We start from the raw sequence: 23671 nt of genomic DNA on the forward strand, positions 1-23671 counted from the left end.
TTTCTCCTTTTTCCGAAGCTCTCCTACAGGTTCGCTCCCTGGAAAGCAGTGCCAGGCTCTCAGGACGGACAGGCCATCATACACCTGGACCCCATGTAAAGCAGAGGGTGGGGTGGCATTTTGGCGTTGGTGTTTGCTGGAGGGGAAGGCATGAAAAGGCTGCCTGCCCCAGGGCACCTGTCCGCATCTCCATCAAGTTCTGGGGACATGCAGGGTTGGAGAGTGATGGCAGTAGCACCATTGCCCAACGCCAGTTAATGGGGAAACTCAAGCTAACATCAAATTAAGCTTGACCTGAAAATGTTTCTGTTGCCTGAATCCAACCTGAAGTTCCCCTGGCATACAGCTTATTTCCTTATCACTTGGGCACAGGAGTGGGGGAGGCATTTCACAACAAATGTCATTTATCCCTGTATTTCCGAAGCTTTCTTTTTCTTACACACACAATTGCTTTTTAATTTGAGTTGCTAGTGGTGGTGGGAATGTTGCCTTTTTGCTTTATTTTTTTCTTCCCAGCTTTGGTTTCTCACTTACAGCTTAGAAACCCCTTTTAAGGTCTATTCTCTGTGATAGGCACTTCGCCTCATATTTAGGGAATCACACCCACACGCTGCACGCATCCATATGCAAACACACAGACATACATACACATTTTCTGAGTGAACTGAACTCTGAATCTTGTGCTTTAATATAATTTAAGCAGCCTGTGCAGAGCTCTCTGGAGTCAGGATTATGGAGTAGTGCTTTAAAAGCACTGTAGAAAAGTCCAGATCCAGAGAAAAGGACTGTGCTTTCTGCTGGGTTCTGCTGCAAGGCAAACCACCACAACTCCCAGAGTCTATTCCAGGCTATACTCCCCTTTAACTTCACTGTGCCTCAGTTTCCCCAAACCTGAATTATGGCTAACACCACCACCTACTATTACTTAGGCAATATTTGAATGAATATGTTAGAGCAGTGTTATGGCTCTGCTATCATTACTGTGATAGCATGTTCTTTCAGAATTAGATATCAAACCAATCAAGGCCAAAATTCCCCTGGACTGCAGATGGAGAGATGATAAAATGGAAACAATGAGATTTGCCCAGGACTACTCTCACATTTAATAGCAGAAACAGGGAGATAAAGGCCTTCTCTTGAATGTAAGACCACCACCTAGGGAGCTGGGGACAAGCTGTTGTATCTTACTTGTGACTGGGTTATTGATGGGCAAACTTTCAGCATTTTTGTTAAAATTCAGGAAAGCCTGCACCAAATTCTTTAAGCCTCTGCTCTCAGGGTCCTAGCTTCCACTCAGACAAGGTGCATGCTGCTACCTGAAAGAAAGACAGAGCCAGTAGCTGCCTATAAGACCAAGGACCACCATATCACCCAGGGCTAGATCTTCCTAAGTCTGGGACAAAGTGGCTGGAATAGGCCAAAAATTAGTCAGGGCAAGCCAATAGTTAAACAGTAGAAGAGTCAAAGCAGGGTTCAGTGCATGTTCCCTGACTTTCTTTCGGTTAACATTACATATTCTAAATAAATGTCATCCCAACTGGGACCTGGGCTTTGTTTCTAGCTCAGAGAAATGTTCAGGGAAGCTGAATGATAAGAATCCTATTGCCTTACACTGCTTCACTGTGCAGGGAAATCTCTGAGTGCATTCAATACAATTACTTCTGCTCCCACGAAAAAGACGTTGAGGTGGGGAAAGGAAAAAACTGTCCTGCATTTCCCCTTGCATGAAACACTCTTCAGAATTGTGACTTTGTTTTACTTTAGTTGCTAGTCTCTCCAGCTCTCACACTCTCTGTGGGACTAGCTTGTAGAGGCTATTTTGTCCCAGGGTCCTGCAGACATAATAATGGCAAGGGCATAAAAAAGAATGGGTCTTCCTTGCGGTAGTTGAGTCACTGTATTTGCAAAGATAATGTCTACACCTGCACAGCAAACACAACCTGTGAGTGAACCAGCCATTAGCTATAAGCTGTAATAACTGAGAGCAAAGAACAAAAATAACTAAGGTCTATGCTCCACTTTTGTGGCTATATCTGGAGAATGTGGCCCGTCCTTAGGAAAATACAATATTCCTTAAATGTTAGTGTTAGAGAACTGTGCTGCAACACAGGTAAAGGCCTGCTGTTCAAGCTGGCGAGAAGGAACAATGCCAGAGGCAAGGGAAGGGAGGAGAGGGGCTATGTGTCTTTGAGATCCTATCTTCCCCTTGGAAAAACTGACTGATTGAGTTTTCTTTATCAGTAGAAGTTATCGTAAGCTGCAAAGGTTGGATCTCTAGAATTGGAACTTCCTTGTAGTTCCTGCTGAGTACAGCGTTCAAGAGGGCAGACATTAAATGGATTAAGAAGTGGGTAATGGACAAATCTCAAAATGCAGTTGTCAAAAAGAAAGCATGATAGAGTGAGGGTATTTGTAGCAGGGTTCTGCACGGATCAGTACCAGCTCTGATGCTAGTCAGCATTGTCATGAATGATGTGGAATTAAATATCCCGGCTGATACAATCTGTGGATAGCACAAAATGGAAAATTGTAAGGACAGCACTCTGATACAGAGTCATATGAGTCACTTAGGTCACGCTGAATGAGCTTTGGCTGGCTGAAGCGTTATGTGCGTGTTTCTGCAGAACCAAATCTAAGCTGACTTATGGAGGAATAAGGCTAAAAACCAGGCCTAAAGAATGAGGGGTTATATTTCATAAGACAGTGACCTAGAAAAGTACCTAGGCAATGACCTAGAAAAGTGGTTAGCACAGCTGAGGAAGTCAACACTATCTCCCAGCCTGGTTGTGGGCATAACCGCCTAATGGGACCTTTTGGTGTATAAACAGGGAAACCGGAGGACAAAGACAATTTTTTAGTAGGTAGCATTGGTGGGGGAAGTACTCTGGCAAACTGATCCCAGCCTGGTGTTCACTTTTTAAAAACTGTAAAAGATTTTGAAAAGACCTGTGTAAATGAAACAGATGCTTCCAAGTGTCAGGCTTAAAAAGTTGTGCTCATCCTTGCCTGAGAGAGCTCCAAGAGACTTGAGTCTTTATGGAAGTATCTTTTCTGGGAAAAAAGCCTATATACTAAAGAGCGCTTTAATCAGCTGGAGAGAGGCTGAACTTTTCTCCAAAACTTTTCTAATTTGAACACAATGCCAAACACATTAAAGTGAGAATTCAGAGACAGGCTCTTGTCACAAGAGGATGCACATCAAAGCAAACTGTGATGCTGACGGTTGCTCTGCCTGTTGTCCTTGTAGTAAGACTTGACCCCTCTCCAGGACACACATTTTAGCCAAAACACAACCTATGGGGATAGCTGCAGGGCAGCAGCAGAATGGCTTAGGCATGGCAGTTCAGCCATGGGATGGGAAGCTCCTGGGGGCAGCTCTGTGGGCATTTCCAGTACAGAGCAGGAGAGACCGGATCACTGAAAATCCCTTTTTGACGATAAGCCATGTGAGCCTCTGACTAGCCTGGGGTTAAGGGGGTTTGGGGAGGAAGAAGGAGTCATTGCTACTATATTTTTCCCTGTATGATACCCATCTTTGCTTCCTGACTGATGCTGCAGATCACTGGAGAGGGTCTTTAGCATGGAGAGCGTGCTGAGACCACACGCTGGCTCTCTGTGTCAATGTTATCGCTCGCTGTCACATTTCGAAAGAGGAAGCGAGTCTGTGCCACGCACGCAGAGAACAAAGCCCTCGCAGAGCCGTGTGAGAGTTACAACTTGTCAGCACGTCTCTCAGCCTGCCGAGGGCCAAACATGAAACACAAAAAAGGCCTGAAATGAGGGAAAAAGGGGGAAATAATAGCACAGTGAGCTCTCAAGCTTAGAAAAGGCTTGCTATAAAACAGCACCTTCGCTCTCTGTCTCTCTCTGTGTCTCCGAGTCCTGGCTACTGATGAAGGGAAGAGATGACTCCCCTTAGCACAGTTACAGTACTGTTGCAGTAATAGGGACTGGAGCCAGGTTCAGATCTGGCTTGCACAGCCCTGCTTTCTCCACATACCCCAAAAAGCATTGTTAGCCAAAAAAGCATTATTAATGGTGATGAAATCTGAGGTAGAAAGAGCCTACTGAGGGTTATGTTTTCCCACATGGACAATGAAGCTCTAGTAGCTGGAAATTCGCCTTTCTGAGACTTGGATTTTACCCTGAATCAGGGAATTAATTTCTCCAGGTACTAACTTTGGGTAGGAATGGGATGAATGCTTTTTGTATTTGCTGATCTGGCCATAGCTGTGTTGGTGGGAGAAATAATTGTATCATTGCATGGTGTATGTCTGCATTGTTGATTTATACCTACTAAAGACCTTGTTTCAGGAAGCTTTGTAGATTTATGCTTAGTGATCATTTGGTCCAGGTGTATAATTTTCTGTTTCAAGTACTTTTGGCATGGATAATATACCATGGCAAGAGAAAGACAATAGTATGGTCAGCACCGTGCAGGGGTAAGACAAAGGACCAACTTCAGTCCACTTCTGTAAAAAGAGAGATGCATCTACATAAAGGGAGTGGAGAAAACTGGCTGAAAACAGGAGACCAACATCCCCACTTCATATGGACTCCATCCTATACCACCATTTGCTGTTAATGTAGTTGGTAGTATATGCATCCTTCAGGCTCTCTGGTCTGACTAAAATTAGATGAAGCAGAGCACTTACAATAGAAAATTACTTAACAAATATTTGTCTTGTTCCCATCATGGCATTGTGCTGCATCTCCTTCTGGTACCCAAACTGGTAAGGTATTGAGTTCCCTCGTGTAAGACTCACCTGCTGTTAATCTTCTGTGCAGACTAAGAGATGCCCCTCCTCTTGCAACTGTTGTATGGAAGTTCATGGTGTCTGGTGCTCAGCTTTTCCTGTTTGCTGTCCTTCACGAGTTGCATAGCACAGGGTCTCAGGTATGAGCCTGGGAATGGCACGTGTAGAATCAAGTTGTGGTTTAAAGCCAAGAGTTTATCTAACTCTTCGATGAGCAAGGAGACAAGTTCATTAAGCCTGAAGGAAAACAAAAAGACAATAGTGGTCCTTCAGAGAGTGCAGGACCACCCAGCAATACCACTTTTACACAAGCAGAGCCCTGAGTCAGGCAGTAAGAGTTGAAAAGTAGTGTTGGGCTGATCTGTGAAGGATTTAAAAAGACCAGTGGAAAGAAGGAACTCAGCAAGGAGACAAGCAATGCAGGATTTGGCCCGGAGCGCTCCCATGTCCCTGCATGCTAGGGAAGAAAAATGGTGGAGAAAAGCTCTGCTCATGCAAGCCACTGATATGTCGTACGCGTCCACTACAGTCAATGCACGTTTGCTGTGAGTTCAGAAAACAGTAGTGAAGATCAGAGTCATGGGACTGTCCCCACAGGCCTGTCAGGCAAGGGCTGACTAAATAATGTGAGCTGAGAGGTCCAGTGCCTTCTTCTGGCCAAGCTCACCCCTGAAACCCACCTGTAAATGGAGCTAACAGCAATGCCAGAGCCTGGAGTAAACTGCCTCTGCAGCAGGAGGCTGTTTATGAACTATTCGTTACTGCTGGCATAGCACCCAGCTCGTTTTCACCTTTCTTAAAGGTTAACCTCATTTCCCTCTATTAGTTGGTTTTAGCGAATGCCATTTGGCGCGGCAGTTAAAGAGCTCTGTCAGCGGATGGAAATGACAGTGGCATTTAAAGCCAGTCGGAGTTGAGAGTTGGGGGGGTGGGAGGGTGGGTGGAAGAAATAATCTTCAATAACACGTTTGCAGGGGGATGCTAAGTGACATCAAAGGAGTCTCACTTTCCCCAGTGAGAGGAGAGATCTTCAGCTCAATGCACTGGTTAGGACAGGTCTCCCCTGAGTTTGAAACCAGCCCAAAGCCAGGGAGATGAAGTGCCTGGGGTGCTCCAGAGCAGGGCACAGGACATCCCATGTCTATGGGTACCTTCTTGCTGGGTCCAGAAGGCCTTGCTTTCAGCCAAGTGTGTGCTGAATATTGCTTTCACTAGAAGAAGGTTCCTCTGTGAGTGTGTTGGTTATAAATTTTATTGCAACCCCTGCGTCACGTGTTGCCATTGCTGCCTGGCGTATCAGGCCACACCGTCTGGTTACAGTTTTCCTGCCTTCCGTCACTGCTCTGTGCTTCTGTTTTAAAACCTGGGGTCAGTCTTGCAGGAAAGTCTTCCACTCAGAAGAAGGCTGAGTTTTGCCTGTGCTGGAGATTCCACAGGGGTTTGTTTTTCTTTTCCTTATTGCAACAGAGTGGTGAATGAGGTTAAGAAAACAGGCCGAATCAGGGAAATACATACAGACCCCCCAAACCTTAGCACACAAAAGTTTTGATGGGCATTGATAAAGGCTCTGCTGTCCTGCTCCGTCCTCACCAGACCTCCCCTGGCATGGGTGTAATACGCCGTTCTGCATCAGGGAGAATCTGCAGTACCCAGCAGCAGTAGTGACACGCTGAGCAGCAGTTCAGCAAGCCAAGGGTCTGATCCAAAGCCTGCAAGGCTCTGTGGCACTCTTTTTCATTAACTTCAATAAGCTTCAGCTCTAACCCTGAATCCCCAATGTTTATTTCAAGCTCTGGTGCAGCATCACTGGGATATAATATTCCTTTGCATACGCACCTTAGGGTAACAGTCTAAATGAGTATGTGGATAAGTCAAGTCAGATCCTGCCAGGCGGCATCCTGAAGCAGACCCGTTCAGTTCCTGGGTCATTTGTTGAGCTGGCCAAAGCATTTCAAAGGAAACAGTTATCTAGCCGAACGTGTAGTTTTGTAAAAGGCAAAGCGTTCCCCTGGAACAGGTCTGTTTCAATGAGATTTTTGCTAGAGGACAATTTTTTTTAAATTAATGCATCGAGTTCTCATTTCAGGAGGTACAAACCTGTGATTTTAACAGGATCTTTTTGATTAATTTTGTTTCAAGTCTGTATTGTATTAAACCATTAAGAACATAAGAGGTTCCGTTTGGGGTTAGACCAAAGGTTTGTCCAGTCCAGCATCCTCTGCTCCAGCAGTGCCATTAGAAAGAGTAAGAACAGGGCTTTTCTAAAGAGTGACCATTCCCTTAGTATCCTCTGGCTTCCAGCAGGCAGAGGTTTAGTGACTAAGATAGATTTTGCAACTGGATCTTCATGTTTAATAGGAGTGAGTGGACACAACCACCACTGATCTGTCTCATTCTCCTTGGAGCTAATTTATGACTTTTGCATTCAGCAACATCCCATGGCAGAAACATCTTTCATTTATTCATATAGTGTGTGAAAATGTACTCTTTTGTCTGGCTGAAAACCACAGCCATTCTGCTTTATATATTTTATGTTTTGAGGTTATTAAGACAAAGTCTTTTTATTCCTCTGAGGCAATACCCTGTAACATTTCACAACTGAAGAATTTCCATTTCACAAGAACTTTGGCCTCTCCAATTCAAAGTGGAAGCACATTTTTTGAGACATCAGTATTTCCCATAGAAAGAAAATTCCATTTTTCATCCCATTTCAGTCATTTCGCTATATCACTGTAATTGAGGGTGACAGCAACAAAAATAATAATAATAAAAAAAAACCAAACACCAAAACCAACAAAAAAACTACTTAGGCACCCTGGGAAGAACTGGCGAGAATGAATGAAAGTTTCGCAACAGCAGTTTCTTCCTCTCAGCTGGGCTAGGGGAGTCACAAGGACAGTTTAGGGGGATCAGCCATGCCAGCCTCATCACACCGGCACTATGTCGTGCCCCCACCTTATAGTTTAAATGCCTGTAAGGCAGATGGTATTCCCCATAGGATAGGAGTCCAATTCTCACCTTCATTTTTTATCTCTGAAATCCCCAGACTGGGACTTCCACCTAGGTAAAGTGGGACTAGTTTAAGCAAAGATACACCTTCTTTTTAGGTGATCTGCCTTCTGGGGGGGGGGGCGGGGAACATCACTTTTAAGGTCTCCTTGCAGTCACTGGGATGTCTGAAGGGTTAAACAGGTGGATCCCGTTTAAGTTCAGATCTTGAACTAATCACCTGTAAGTGGGCATAGGCACTGCATGCCCAGCTCCACTGCTCACATCCATAGGCAAGTCCTTACAAGATTTAAGCTCTTGCTCTATAAAGCACAGTGAAATTATGTTTTTATTTCCAACCTCCTTATTTTTCTGCTTACAGTTATAGGCAAGGCTGTCTCTTTCTACGCTTACATACACAGCCTGGCACACTCCACTTTTGATTTTAGCTGAGGATTCCAGGTACAAGCATCAAACAAATAATACACAAAACTTCTGTGTGAAATACGGCTTCGTAACTGAAGTGAGCATTAGGCCCGGAGCTGTATGATGTAGGAAAGGTGTTATTGAGACCTATGAGACATGCTGCTTGGATTCCTTTATTATTATTGTATTCTTTTGCCTCTCCTTCATTTTCTTTGTTTGTAGACAAGGGGATGGAGAGGGAGAAAGCCAGCAAGTTTATAAAAGCAAGAGAGAAAGGAGTTGAGGCATTTTGTGGAGATCTTTAATGACATTCTGTATAATTTGAAAGTGGGGAGGGAAGGGGGGAGAGAAAAAGGGAATTAGCAAAAAAACTGGCAAAAGAAAAGTGGAATGTGGAGAGAAGCGTGTGGATGAATTTTAATGCAATCAGAAAGCTGTAATAATGGTAATAAAGGAATATATTCAGACGTCAAGAGAGGGAGAAGGGAACAGGACCCGCGACGCCAGAATTTAAATTAGACATAGGCGTATAATTCTTTTTTCTTCCCCCCCTTTCTTCAAATGAAGGAAATGGAATTTTTAAGCACAGCGAAAGAGGGATTAACAATTGGCAGGTTTTCAGCCCTTTGTCTTTTGGCGAATCCCATTTAATCACCGTCTTTAATATTAAGGAGGCTGTGGCCAAGCGGGGCTGTCTCAGGCTTGGGGGAAAAGGGATGATATACAGAGGAAAAGAGAGATAACACTTAGGTTCAGGCAATTGTGAGGAAGTGTTTCAATTACCTCCACTGAAGTCTTTAAAAACTGAAGTTTAATTTGATCTGAAATGTCGTCACAGCTCCTGCAAGAGAAAATATGTCCTTCCCACCTCCCTTCCTGCCCATGTCATTGCTGTTTCAATAGTCCTCAGTGCTCAAGGCTGGAGTGCTACCACAAATTAATGTCCTGGCCTTCTAGGCTTCTGGAAAGGGTTTCAAAGCCCCGACAGGTCACCAGTGAGATGAGTTTAGGAACTGAAACTTATTTTCCTGACATACCAGCCTTGACACCACTGACCCTGCGGAGTTTGTCAAGAAGCTTCTAAGCTTTGCTCTGAATGAGCGTGAAAACCAAATGGCCCTTCAGGCTCAGCCTTAGCCTTATGTGGCCACAGAGTAAAAAGGGGATGTTACACATAGGAATTAAGTTGTGTTAAATTCCCCAGAACTAAAGGCTGTAGGAGTTGTTTTCAAATCTGAGCTGCCTCTGAAAGATGAGTGTAAAAGCGTGATTCAGTGTTCGTTTGAGGTGTCATTTGGTAGTACAAGACAGTCTTCTTCACCTCCTTCTTCTCTGGGAAATCCACCAAGCTGGGCCAGGGAAACAACTGTGGATTTGCAGGAGGAAGAAGCCCAAACAGTCATGGAAAACCCTGCAAAGTTTAGTTACAGCACAGCTCCACACCTCTGCACTTCGACGCTGGGTCTCCTTATGTGCTTTTCTCCCATGAACATTTCCAGGGGTGTTCCTGGGAAATGGGAGCTGTAAGCACAGGCTGCTAGTATCTAGGGAAAGAGTCATGATTTCTTTTCATGATCGGAAGGCTGACTTGAATTCAGATATTCTTCCTATTGTAGAGGGATGGTGAAGAGAAAGTGGGTGTTTGGGCTATATGCTGAATTTAGAAAGATCAGATTTTGACTCCTGAGTCTTTTCTTAAAAAGCATCACTTCATGAATCGTTCTCAGAAATATTCCAATTGGGTGTTTCAGCTAATGAATAAACTTGGCAGAATCATGATCTGCCAGAGTCTTTGTGCTTTTCATGACAGCAAGTTTTAGACTGCTCTCACCACCAGCTTTCCTAAGCAAGGGCTACTAATAAAGTGGGTCATTGCGAATTGTTTTCCCAGCTCAATATCAAACACCATAAAACCTGTCATTTAAGATCTGCAAAGGGAATAGCATCTCTTGGCAATGGACAGTTGTGACGGCGCTGTTCAGCAAGTCAGAACTACTGATATTTGTCTTGGGGTTATAATATTCTCAGCTGTACAAGAAGAGTCTGCTGTTAAAAGAATCATTTAGGCTATGTCTTCATGGCAGGGTTTGCTTGGCCTGTTGCCCAAGTTTTGTCCATAACCTATCTGCACAGAGGAAGCCTGAATGTGCTTTCATCTTAACTGTCTAGATGAGGCTGTAGGTTTAAGGTTGGATTTCACTTCAGTACAGGTAGACAGCAGGTCTTGCCACAGGAGCACAGGCCAGCCAAGCCCAAACAGCATTCATACTCCTGGTTTGAACTGTCTTCTCCATCTACTTCCATTTTTTGTCCTAGCTCTGCACCTTATCCATCCTGCTCATATGCTGGCTCTCCCAAACCATTTCTGGGTATGGTTTAGCAGCTGAGGAACTTCCAGTTCCCTGTCAAGCAGCTCTCTCTGCTCAGGAGGATAAGACTGTTGTATGGATGAGGACCCCAAAAGCAGAGAACAGGCCCAGACGCATTTAATTTAAAAACATAATCTTAGACTTTGGGTTCACCAGTTGGCAACATGTTAAATTTCTTTCCAGTTGCTCACAGGGCCAGTGGCAGATCACTGTGGCACTGTCTTTAGGGATCACACTGCTGCAGGACATGAAAATATCTCCCTGGAAGATGACTCCAAGATCCACAGTCATTGTCATTTGCAAAAGCAGGGCTTTTCATTCAGAACCAAACCCTGCCTTGCTTTACTCCCCACCATGGACTTCTCTTGCATGCAAAACAGGTCAGGGAAGCTCCAGCCACTTAAATCTCATAGAAACCATCAGAGGGTTCAGCCACAGATCTGAGCGCCAGCCTGCCAGGTGCCTTTCATTATTACTGCTGGAGCTCCCTGTATTCCTGGCTTTTGGCAAACCCTGAGGAACGTCAGCAATGCCTGATTTTGCCTGGCACAAGAACCAATTATTTTTTTTGCATATGGGAAACTGAGGCTGCCTTTTGCACTGGGTAATTTATGTAGCCCACACTTCCACTGAGGCTGCTGTCCTTGGCAGAGATGTATTGTAAGTATCTACACTCTCATGAGACCCCACCTGGAGTACTGCATCCAGCTTTGGGACCCCCAGCATAAGAATGATATGGACCTGTTGGAACGAGTCAAGAGGAGGGCCATGAAGGTGATCAGGGGGCTGGAGCACCTCTCCTGTGAAGACAGGCTAAGAGAGTTGGGGCTGTTCAGCCTGGAGAGGAGACAGTTCCAGGGAGACCTTCTAGCAGCCTTCCAGTACCTAAAGGGGGCCTACAGAAAAGCTGGAGAGGGACTTTTTACAAGGGCATGTAGTGGTAGAACAAGGGGTAATAGCTTTAAACTAAAAGAAGGTAGATTTAGATTAGATATTAGGAAGAAATTCTTTACTGTGAGGGTGGTGAGGCACTGGAACGGGTTGCCCAGAGAAGCTGTGGATGCCCCATCCCTGGCAGTGTTCAAGACCAGGTTGGATGGGGCTTTGAGCAACCTGGTCTAGTGGAAGGTGTCCCTGGCAGGGACATGGCAGGGAGGGTTGGAACTAGACAATCTTTAAGGTTCCTTCCAACCCAAACCATTCTATGATTCTATGGTTTAGTAACAGTAACTACACAGTCATCCATCTCTCTGGTACCAGAAATAACAAATCACTCTAAGGGAAAAGTCATTTTGCCTTCTACAATATCTCAAGCATGGCTTGAGGTGGGACCCAGGAGTCCCAAATACCAGTTTGAAATCTACAGACAGGAGCTTTGGCCAAGCTCTTGCATATCCTCATGGGTCCACTCTTCCATAACTGGATCAAAAGTGATTTCCACTCTTTTCTAAAACAAGATCTAGGGCCTTCCTATTGAAAATAGTTTGTGGCATGTTCAGAATAAACAGAAGGAAGAGATTCCTAACACAATGTATGATTAAGCTGCAGAACATCTTGCTGCAGGATGTGGGGGATGCTTACAGTTTGCACGGGTTCAAAAGCCCACTGAACAATTACATCAAAGAAAGACACTTCAAAAACTATTACATATGAAAAAAAACACTGCAGACTCCAGAAGTCCCTAAACTGTAGAACACTGGAGTCTAGGAGAATATTTGGGGGGATTAACAAAATTGCTCCCCTTGTTCTTGCACTCTTTCCTAGACATCCACAACTGACTATTGCCAGAGGCAGCACACCAAGTCAGACAGACCCGCTGTCTCTCGTACAGCTGTTCTTTCACTCTGTATACAGGATCCATTACCAAGTCAAGGCTCAGAGTGCAGCCAAACAATTAAATAAGAGAAATCCTCCAAAATAAGTTTTTCAGATGCAACAGTGAAGAGTAACGCACCTGAGGGATGAAGATTCCTTCTTTGTGCAGGAGAATTATGGTCCCACACCTGGGCTTATATTAATTTGCGCTTGTCCCCATCACACAGCTGTTCAGATTAGATGTTATTCTCTCTAGCCCGGGTGTCTCAAAGCCTCTGTCTCCAGCAGTCAGAGACCAGCAGCTGTGCAATCATATCTGCTAACGTATGGGATATAAAGAATCTGTTAAGTAAAACCAAACCAGGGAGGGAGGAGGGGAAGAGATCAGCACAAAGAAATCACTCCTGCTAAGATGTGATTAGGGATGCCCCACAACACCCAGCTGCAAGGAACAGGTGAACTCAGCAAACATTTTAAAGCCTGCAGCAGAATTAGCCCCTTGTGGGTGTTGTTTGATATGGGGAGGAGGAGTGAAAAGGGGGGAAATAGGAGTCTGTGCAGGTGGAAGGAGGGTTTGGTTGTTATTGTTTGGAGTTAGGTAGCGGTAGGTTTCTGTTGTTTCCAGAGTGGGTTGGGCTTTTGGTGGTTGTTGTTGTTTTTTTCCCCCATCCTAATTTTTGAAACACCTCCATTTTGCAAGGTTCATGTATTTTCCAGCAAGGTACCATGGAGAAGATAATTAGCTAATTTACAATTAGCTACAACAGAATTCGTAATCGCTTCCCCTGTGGAAAGGGCTGTAATCATCATCACGGAGCTGTAGGACTGCTGTGAAAATGGCAATAGGAGTGTGCAGCCCAGGCCTCAGGAAATGCCCTGCTTTTAGCCTATTGATCCACCTGATTAGCACAGGTTGAGGGGAGCGATGGGGCACTCCAGCTCAAGAGGGGAGCTGATTTGAGCTTGCAGATTTGAGTTCAGAGCTCAATCCAAACTTCCACAATGTTCAGGGCACCTGCCACTCACCCCTTTGCTCTATAGCTCCTCCTTTATTCTTTGGCCTGAGGAGGATACCTTGTCCATAATTGTCTAAAAAAAACCCCCAGATTTATAGCTCTTTTTCACCACTGTGATGTTGGCAGATTCTTGATGCCACTGCATGGACTTGGGGCTACTGGTGGATGAAAAGGTGGACAAGAGCCAGCAATGTGCGCTCACAGCCCAGAAGGCCAGCCATGTCCTGGGCTGTTTCAAAAGAGGCGTAGCCAGCAGATCAAGGGAGGTGATTCTCCCCCTCTACTCCACTCTTGTAAGACCCCACCTGGAGTACTGCATCCAGCTTTGGGACCCCCAACATATGAAGGAAATAGACCTGTTGGACCGAGTCCAGAGGAGGGCCACGAAGATGATCAGAGGGCTGGAACACCTCTCCTATAAGGAAAGGCTGAGAGAGTTGGGGTTGTTCAGCCTGGAGAGGAGACAGTTCCAGGGAGACCTTCTAGCAGCCTTCCAGTACCTAAAGGGGGCCTACAGGAAAGATGGGGACAGACTTTTTAGTAGGGCCTGTTGCAATAAGACAAAGGGTAATGGTTTCAAACTAAAAGAGGGTAGATTCAGACTACATATAAGGAAGAAATTCTTTACTGTGAGGGTGGCAAAACACTGGAACAGGCTGCCCAGACAGATGGTAGGTGCCCCATCCCTGCAAACATTCAAGGTCAGGTCATACCGGGCTCTGAGCAACCTGATCTAGTTGAAGATGTCCCTGCTCATTGCAGGGCGGTTGGACTAGATGGCCTTTAAAGGTCCCTTCCAACCAAAACCATTCTGTGATTCTGTATGATTCTATGATGGACACCCTCAGCATCGCCTCCTCTCCCCTCTCTGCCAAGGATCAGTCAGCAGAGTGGGCAAGGAAGATCTGCCCTGCCTCTTGCATCCTCTCTGGTAGATGTGCCACTTGGTCCTACGCACTGGCATTTTCTTCTTACCCACACCTGCACACAAAACTTCTCTGGGCTGCTCTTTTGTTCTGTCATGGTGCCAAGGAGATAAGCTTAAAGGTCTTCTCAGTGCCTGGACTGAGGCATCGCAGCTGGTCCCTCGCTGTGTGTGCAAGCAATGTTTGGAGAGAAGGGGAATAGCAGCAGGGACAAATAATTATTAGCTATATAAATAATGGAATTAATTAGCATCTGGTTTCTGAAACAAAGCCGTACAGCAACCTGGTCCTGATGCTTAGAAAGCCAAAGGCATTGAGTAACATGGGAGAGCTGCTTTGGTGAAGACCATGCACATACAGAAGATAGTTGTTCCCATACAGAAATATGCGAACGTTAGTTTTGTCCTTGCATGAAGAAGCACATACTCTATCCGTGTGTGATGCCCTGGCAATGAACTTGGGAGGAAACAGGGAGGCTCATAGGTTTTAGAATAAGGGGTTTCATGGCTAGAAGGGACCGTAGTGATCTTCTGGTTCGCCCTCCTGATTAGCCTGGGCCACGAAGGTGGTAGATCTGTCCATCTTTATTTCCAAGGCCTTGGATGTGATGTTCTAGATGGTAAAGCTGACTTACGCTTTCCTGATACAAGGATTCAACCTCTTTGTTTTGCATGAGGAATACGAGAACACAAGTGTATTTATATACTCTTATCTAAATGTACCCCCACGCACACACATACATTAGCAAGAGCTATCTGGATAAACACAAACCTGTGTCATGTCTCTCTGTGAGTGACCCTAATTTTCCCCCAGTCCCTCCACAATTGCTGTGATTCTTGTTCTTGTCCTCTTGCTTCACAGAGGGTCAAACATCCTGCATCTCATTGTCTCTTCTGTCTCTTTAATTAGTGCCCGTCCTCCCCCTTCTTCCCCTCACTCCCATGTCCCCCCTTCCCATCTCCTCTCAGCACTTGGTTTGCAATGCTCTATTATTTCACCTTTCACACGTGTCGTCTCTTTCGCCCAGGCCCGTCTGACACCTCTGCCTTACACTTATCATAGAAACATAACATTTAAATACAAATAGAACAGGGAATAATTTAACCCCTATTTGCACTGGAGAAGGTGCCAAGGCTTTGTATAAACACAGCCGGGGAGATTTATAGATGCTGTATATTTATCTGACAAGTTACGTTTCTTTACCACTGTGCCTTGCAGCCAGCTTTTCCTGATGGGCACAAGCCTCTGTTGCTGGCAGAGTGGTCAAGAAGAGGGAAGCCTGGTTTCACAGGGATATTGGAAATGTCACCAAGGGGATATCTCAGGGAACTCTGGTTTGCCATTGCTGTGGCCTTTCTCTCCCTACCAGTCCTCCTGCGAGGAATGGGGGGTGCTGGCTCCTGTTGTTGCTGTGGTTGGTTTTTTTTATGGCAAAACGGGGTAGATTCAGGGTGAACTTAATTTTCAGTATTATCAGAGTGCCTCAGGGCGCTCATGGCAAGGACCTCGTCGTGCACCAGCAAAAACCTCCTCTGCTCTCCTGGGCACCACAGCACAGAGAAATAGCTGTCCATGGTTATTTCCATGGGCCTAGCAGGCATGATGGACTCAGGTTTTGGGAAAGACTGATAATGGGGTGAACGCTAATGAGGGAAAACAAATATGTGGGGAGAAGAAGCTTACATGGACACCACATTCAGCCCCCACACTGTGGGGCAGTGTCACTGCTCAGACTGCTGCTGTTAAGAGCTGCCTCCACAGTGAGGTTAGTGAGGTTTATTCACTAACCTGTAGTATTTGGGTATAAGGGAGAAACGGAAACTGTCACTTTGGTGTGTTAATAGACAGAAATTTGGACGGGCTGTTCCTGACAAAAGCAAAGGGGACATGCTCAGATGTGCATCAGTACTTGGTGTACGGCCATGTGTGGCCTTGAGGAAGCTACATAGAATAGGTTTTCATCACACCTATCCTTAGACATGCTGAGTAAGCTCACTGTCTTGATTTCCCTCATGGGGAGGAGATAGAGGCTGCTCCTCATGGCTGCCCACCTCTGTTGTGTAAGACAGGATGGTACCACTCACCTCCCATGGCTATGGCCCAGCTTAGGCTGGAGAACACGGTCATGCCCACAGCTCATGTTGGGGGCATCCCAGATGATGGGCTTGTGCCCAGCTTCTTTTTGTCCATCTCTTCTGGCCCTTGACAGTGGTATTTCTGTCTTGCTTGACTATGCATTCACTTTGCCCTGGGGCCCAGTGCGGTGACTGAATTAAGCACTCAAGCTCTCTGTACAAGATTCCGTTTATTTCACAAAAGGATCAAACTTATATATGTTTCAACAAAGATCTAGAAAGAACTAACGGCATACAGCCAATACTACTAACACAAGAGCACATATCTGGCTCAGCTAGGATGTTTGCCAGTCCTCAAATCAGTTAAAGATAAAAACATTCCATACACATACTTGTGACTGTCTTCAGCCACGTCTTCCCAGGCCTACACAAGGCCATCCTCCAACCTGACCTTGTAAAACTAGTTCTTCAAAGGCTTAGCAAACATGCAGCACAGCAAATTCTAACATTCAGTCTTGAAAACAAACGCCAGGTGTTCCGAGCTGCTGCCACATCCCAGGTGTTAGGGGGCCTGGTTTGAAGGGGGTTTTACCCCTCAGTCCCATAATCTGAAATGTGGATGAGAGCATTGAGCTTGATAATGGAGGTCACGGGGGACTGAGTCTGCCCAGTGCTCTGAAATTCAGATGTGGGTCCTGAAATTCCTAGATTTGGGATAGCATCTCTCTGAAAAAGGAGGAAGCATGGGACTCAGCGGGGTGGTATGGGTGGTAGGGATGGACCCTACACCCCACAGACAGGCAGAGCTTAGGGACAGCTTGACCTGGGGACTGCTCCAGGTCTGTGTGCAGCCTAAACCTCTGGTTTCTGTAGGATGTAGAGTGGCCTGAGTAATGGTACAGCAAGGTACTGCCCTCCATACTCATTTAAGGGCAGTGGAAAAGTCTGGTGGGGAGCACCTGCAGTGTGCACACATGCTCAGACACATCCCACTGACACCAGTACACCCTCTGTTCATTTTATTCTGGCAGTCTCATGGCCTTGTTCAGACACATTTACAAAGCAGAAGTATTTGCCCCGGTGCGTCATGTCAGCTTTTTGTCTGGGACCTGGAAGAGCAGTGTATGGGAGCACTCAGAGTGTAAGAAAGAGGCTCATACAAGCCCATTAGAGGATAAACTCATTAGTGAAGACCTGGAACATACTTAATGGTCCCAGCTGCTGGACCCTTCCCTTTCTCTTCCCAGCTGAGATGTGCGAGGGGCATTGCTAAAACACACTGCTGAGCTCCCTGTCAGGGCTGGGACATGAAAGGTAAATGCAGCACTTTGTTAGAAGAACCTCTCAGAGAAAAAAGCTTGTTAAACTGACTCATTTTTTTATCAGCTGAGTGTGTGATTGTGTAGATTTCTGAGGCGGCAGATGTGACAAATGACTCCCCTGACAACCCAAGGCACAGTTTTTCAGGAGGGAGACAGGGCGCTGATTTGAAGACAGGGCTGGAGGTGATGTCCAGGCAGTGCTGAGCCCTGGCTGGCCATGGGGAGCCTCTTCATGCCACCTGCCCTGGAGCAGCTGGACCAGCAGCCCCTGGGAAAGGTGGTCTTCACCTTTGGCAGAGCTTGTTCCTGGTGGTCTGATGGCCACCTTGTGGGCAGCTCACCAAAGCACCACTTCTGCCAGCCAGTCAGCTCTAGGGACAGGCATCCCTACACCTAGTGTCCTGCAGAGATGCAGAAAAGGGGGCTAAAATAAATAAATAAATAAAAATTAAAATCAAATAAAATAGAATATAAAATCAAGTGGTTCCTAAAACACCTGGTTTTAGCTTTTCATAAACTAAACCAGACAAGGCAGTTTCAGGCCAGTTCCACACTAGAGAGTTTTGCTGACAGAGGAGGGATGTGATTTTTTTTTAATGATATATTTATATTAGCAAAAAGCCTGGTGAAAATACAGTTACACAGCTATAGGAGCACTTTTGCTGATGCAGCTTATTTGAAACAGGGGAAACTGTATAAAGTACAATATAACAGATGCTTCCTCTGTGCTGGAAGAATTTACTAGACACAAAGCTTTTTGCCAGTGGTGTTCCCAGTTCATACCCACTGCTCTGGCCCTTTCCTAAAATATCTGCCATCTTCCAGGACAGCTGGTCTCATTCACTGGGTGGGTTTTCCTCCAATATCTGGACAACCATTGGAGTTTGGACTGGGCTCTTTCGCCAAAGCTTTGTCTAGCCCTAGACTGAAAGATGCCCTACAGAGCACACACTCAACTTCAGTTGCTGCCTCCCTAAGGCTTACCTCACCTCTGAGAGTCTCTTTTGCAGGTCAGTTTGGCCATCAAGAAAACAAACCTTTCAGATGTCCAAAGCACCTTCTCTTAAGGTGGGCACAACCTACACTGTGTTAGTTTGGGCTTTGTGCATCATTAAAGCCTGAACTTTGTGTTGCCAACAAAGACCTCGAAAAGTCCCTTTGCTTAATCAATTTCAATATAAAGTAGGCATATTTCTTGCTTTAACGTGTCTACCAGAAAGATATTCCTGTTTTTCTCCCCTATCAAAAATCCACATGTACCCTCCTCAACCTACTTTTCCTGCCATTTCAGCAGCCTAACTGAAGGCAACATAACTCCTCGTTTTCTGTGGGCAGTACATTTTTCATTCATGTGGATAACTTGACTGCAGGATTGAAAGCTCCTAATATCCTCACTTAATATCCACTGCCTGAAAAATTATTTACATCCAAGGCTAATTTGCCAATTTGCAGGTGCATCTTGGAGAGGGGAATTTTGATCAAACACTGGTTGAAGCAGAACAGGTTGCCTACACCAATGACTTCTTGGTGAACAAAAGTGACATAAATCTTCCAATCAGTCAGCCAGAAAAGGGTTGTTGCAAGCCAATATTTTGTTCAGCTTTATGTTAACATGTGCATTAAAAATAAATAAATTAAAAGAATCAAACTATTTATTTATTTATTAACATATATTTATTCAAATTGGTTACATCTGCTCTGTAAACTGCTCTGAAAAAACTTCTTGGTTCACACATTTACATAGTGTTTAATGCATGATAAATAAGACATTTATGAATCACGTGCAAATGGCCTGTTTATATACCCAATGTAAACTATGTACATTTCTTTTTTTCTTGGTGTAATGGTGCTGGCCTCTGAACATAAACCTGATCTAGTGGCATCACTCAATGCCCTCTGAGATCTTTCTACCAACTCAGCAATCATTAGTTTGGTCTGTTTTCACCACCGTTTTCTGCAGGTGTTTCATTCTGGACTGAAGATCCCCATACTTGGTGTAAGGCCAAGTATAAATAGCCTTCCTCATTCAAAATACAATTATCTACTAGCAGACCATGTCCTGCTTTGACATGAAATACCACCTGCTTGAGCTATCATCTCAGATATTAGTAATCATAGAAGTTAACTTTATGTTTCAAAAACTTTGTGCTTATTTCAAATGAACTTTAAAAATATATTTAAAAACTCATCCAAACTTGTAGGTATGTGTCTGTGAGTGGGTATGAATGACAAATCTCCATTTACAGGCTGTGGCTTCCATTATATCTTGATTTAAAACAACTTACGATGTTAAACATTTTTTTCCTGCAATTTGTTTAGAATTGCGAGGGTTACTAACTTATGTTATTTTTCATCTGGACTTTATTTCTATACGGTCTCTTTATCCACATTTCTCTTGGATAGCAGTCTAAGCAATGCTGTCATTTCAGTCACTGCAAGCTGACTGCAAAAATTGATCAAAAAAAGCTGATTTGGAAGACTTTGGTGCCTAGATTTTGAGAAGCAGTTAAAGATTTTATACATAACCAAACCTTCTGGGTTTTTGTTTGTTTGGTTGGTTAGTTTTTTAAATTGCCAAATTATTTTCAAGTACTCATTGAAAGTCAGATGCTATTAAGGTTTTTCGAGCCAGCCACCTGAAAAGACTAGCAGCTTCTGAAATATGTCACCTCAATGAAATCACCGTTTGTTTTGCATGTGATACTGAGCCATCTTGGCTTTCACATTCCTCCTGAAATATGGTAAGCATCTCTTTATTTTGTTCCAGAAGACAGAAAACTCTTTGTGGGCATGCTCAATAAGCAGCAGTCAGAAGATGACGTGCGCAGGCTATTCGAGGCATTTGGCAACATCGAGGAATGCACAATCCTACGGGGACCTGATGGCAACAGCAAAGGTAAAGTGATGGCTTGTGCCAAGCTAGATCCACTCTCAGTGTATATATCATCTTCTGGTCTGACAAAGTCACTATGTAGCCGCCAGGACAGCATCTCTTACATTAGGAGGGGTCACATTTGCCAAGTGAGGCCATTACTTTGCTGGTCACTGTCTGCTCGTGCATGACAGGAAAAAGCTGATTGCACTTAAAAACACATGCCCCTGATGAGCTTTGTCTTGCCACGTGCAGACTGGTGCCTACTGTTGTTTGCTCGCAGGGCAGAGCTTCCCCTCTGAACGCTGGGCATTTACATGATGTGTTCTCCCAACCCAGTTGAACAGGCCAATTCTTTCTTTAAGCAAAGCCAAGGTTGCTACTTTACATCTTGACTCACCGGCTCCACCATCATCTCTGCTTATTTCTCACCCACCAGCCCCAGGTCTTCCCCTTTTTCACTTGGTCTTTGCATAGATACACACTGGCCAGCGATCGCAATTGCAAGGGTACAGGTGCTGATTTAAATCTTACACTCAGTGGACATTTACTGTTTGAAACATACAAATGCTTCATTGCAAAACTAGGTGTCTTACCTCCTCCTGCCACTTTTTGGCATCACTTGTTACCTGGATAGCACAAAGGATCCTCTGCCACAGCTCAGGTGTAAGAATGAGGCTTCTCTCTTCAATAGGAGGGTCATTTTTTTCCCTGTCAGTCTCTAGACAAAGTAACTTCAATTTGAATAGGAAGCCCTCTTCTCTTGACAGTATAATGCGTCCATTAAATATTGATCTGCGTATAATATATCATAAACTGTGCTGGAATGTGCAGCACCAGAGAAGAGACCAGTCCTGCTGACACAGTTCATATCTCACTGGATATTTTGACATGTGACAACATCAACCAGCATATTTTTGCAACAGGGAGGCAAAAAATCCAAATCACAGTGATACACTGGAGAAAGATATTGCTATTCCATAAGATCACTGGCGGCCAAAAAAGACTTCACACCACCATTACAGGGCAGCTGTTTGATATACATCAGCAAAGTTCAGCCTTCCTGATATAGATGGCTGAAAATAAACTGTGGGCACCTTTCTTCAATTGTATGGCCACTTTAGTTTCATGACACCCAAAGATGGGGGCTGCCCCACTGGAAAGTGGTAGCCTAGGTTAGCCTAGAAGAGTTCCAACCTTCATAACAGTAGGTAGTTAAGCACTCCATTCACTGAACAAATCAGTAAATTGGCAAAAAGCAAAAACATATGTCTGTCTGCCTCCACCTGGAATTGTACAGAACAAAATCTAATGACAAAGGAGTTAAAGTAATAATAAAAGCAATAATGTCTGAGATCTGTAAGAAACAGATTCCAAAGGAGATCCAACCCACGGACTTGTATTCATACTTGCTCTATTTTTTTTTTTTTTTTAAACAATTTCATTATAAGTCTGAATCTGAGTGGCAGCTCCATATTGCTAACCAGTTTAATTATTAGTGCTAGCGGGCTGCAGTCTCAGGCTTGCATTTCACTGAGCTGTTCAGGATCAATACTGAGCCTTGACAGAGTTAATATTACCAGCTTCCATTTGCTGGTGCTATTTACTGAGAATGTGAAGCTCCTAATTTACACACACACAGTTACATACACGCATACACGCACACAGTCAATCCAACAGAAAACTTAAGGCTAGTGCCCTTATCTTAGGAGTCAGTCAGGCAAGCCACAACTCCCACAAGTTATTCCCAGTCTGTAATGTTTTCCATCTGCTAGAAACCAATATGTGACACACATTGCTTGTGAGCTACTTATTTTGGGTAAAACCCATAAGGCTTTAATTCTACCTAAATTGAGATTTCAGCAGATGGTCTAAGTGCCAGATAGCAATCAGATCCCATAGACTTCAATCCTACCCAACCCATCACGTGAAGCCCCACCAGGCATCCCTATGGTGAGCTTCTAAGTCCTCCAGGTACCTCGATGCAAGCAATGCTCTCAGAAGGTACATCCCAGCTTCTGACTTCAATGCTACCACAGTCCAGTCACAGCCAGAAAGCTGCCTGAACCTTGCCTGAAGCCATGGGTGATGTCCTGAGCCATGAGGCATGCCCTTCAGGGGGGCTACAGAAATACCTCCTGCATGAGTCACTCAGGGGTAGCCATGGTGGCTGGAGTATGTAACCAGGTGGCAGAAGAGCTGGGACTGAAGCATTTCTCTGCCAGAAGGGAAGCGCAGAGCCTGTCTCTCCTGAGAGAGGTGGGAGAGGAAGGACCCTTCCTGCACCACTCCCAGTAAAGCTCACCAGCGTGCAGCCAGGAGTCCTCATGTAAGGAAGCTGAAGTGGATCCAGTTCAGCAAGCTATCAAGACCAACGGGGTCTACATTGCTGCTCTCCGGAAAGCCTCTTCCCCCCCCCACCCCCAGCCCCTATTCAGCAGCTGTCTACTTCAGTAACTTAGAAAGTAAAGATTTCCCATGGTACCAGAAGTTCCACAAGAGGAGTCTTAACACCCTCTGCAATTATAACCATAGGCCCTGACTCTACAGTCACCTCCAAGCTGGCGAGATAGTAAAGAGCAGCCCTTGCAGCTCTATAATCTGGAAGTAAGGAAAAAGAAAAACAAAAACCTTAAGCACATGTATCAGCACAGGTTATATATCTCTCTGTGTGTCAAAATCCCTTCAAACTCCAGATTTGCTCCTATCGAAGGGACACCATCGTTCTGAGGAGAGTGGCGTGACTCACACCCTCAGCTTGTGAGGTCCTGGAGTCAGTTCTGGTGACAATGGGAAGAAAGGAGGTTATATGCACATTTAGTGTTATGTACAGAAGCCATCCCATTGAACACACAAACAAAAGGGCTAAAACGTTGGGATCTCTGCTATTGCCTTGCCACCACACACCAGTAAAAGCTGAGTTTTCACTTGTCGTGCTACCTCAAAACCTACTGGAAGCAGTAAGAAGCAGCAGTAGGAGGGATCCCATTAGCATCTTGGGCATTAAACAACATAAATGACGGCTACTACTTTCATTCCCACCTTTATCCAGCTCCACTGATCCGTCAGAAACCTCAGCACAGGGATGAATTTCACCTGAAGAGA

The 23671-nt window shown here is 44.9% G+C and overlaps 1 protein-coding gene across 1 annotated transcript in view; it reads left to right on the plus strand.

Annotated features, from left to right (window-relative positions):
* Positions 1-23671, plus strand: part of CELF4 (CUGBP Elav-like family member 4) — a 715059-nt gene that overhangs the window by 589767 nt on the left and 101621 nt on the right. The window contains exon 4 of the mRNA XM_075019814.1: positions 20462-20590. Within this exon, the coding sequence (XP_074875915.1) occupies positions 20462-20590 (129 nt within the window). The remainder of the gene's footprint in view (positions 1-20461; positions 20591-23671) is intronic.

Source organism: Buteo buteo, chromosome Z, assembly GCF_964188355.1.
Source record: "Buteo buteo chromosome Z, bButBut1.hap1.1, whole genome shotgun sequence".
In the NCBI taxonomy this organism is placed as follows: Eukaryota; Metazoa; Chordata; class Aves; order Accipitriformes; family Accipitridae; genus Buteo; species Buteo buteo.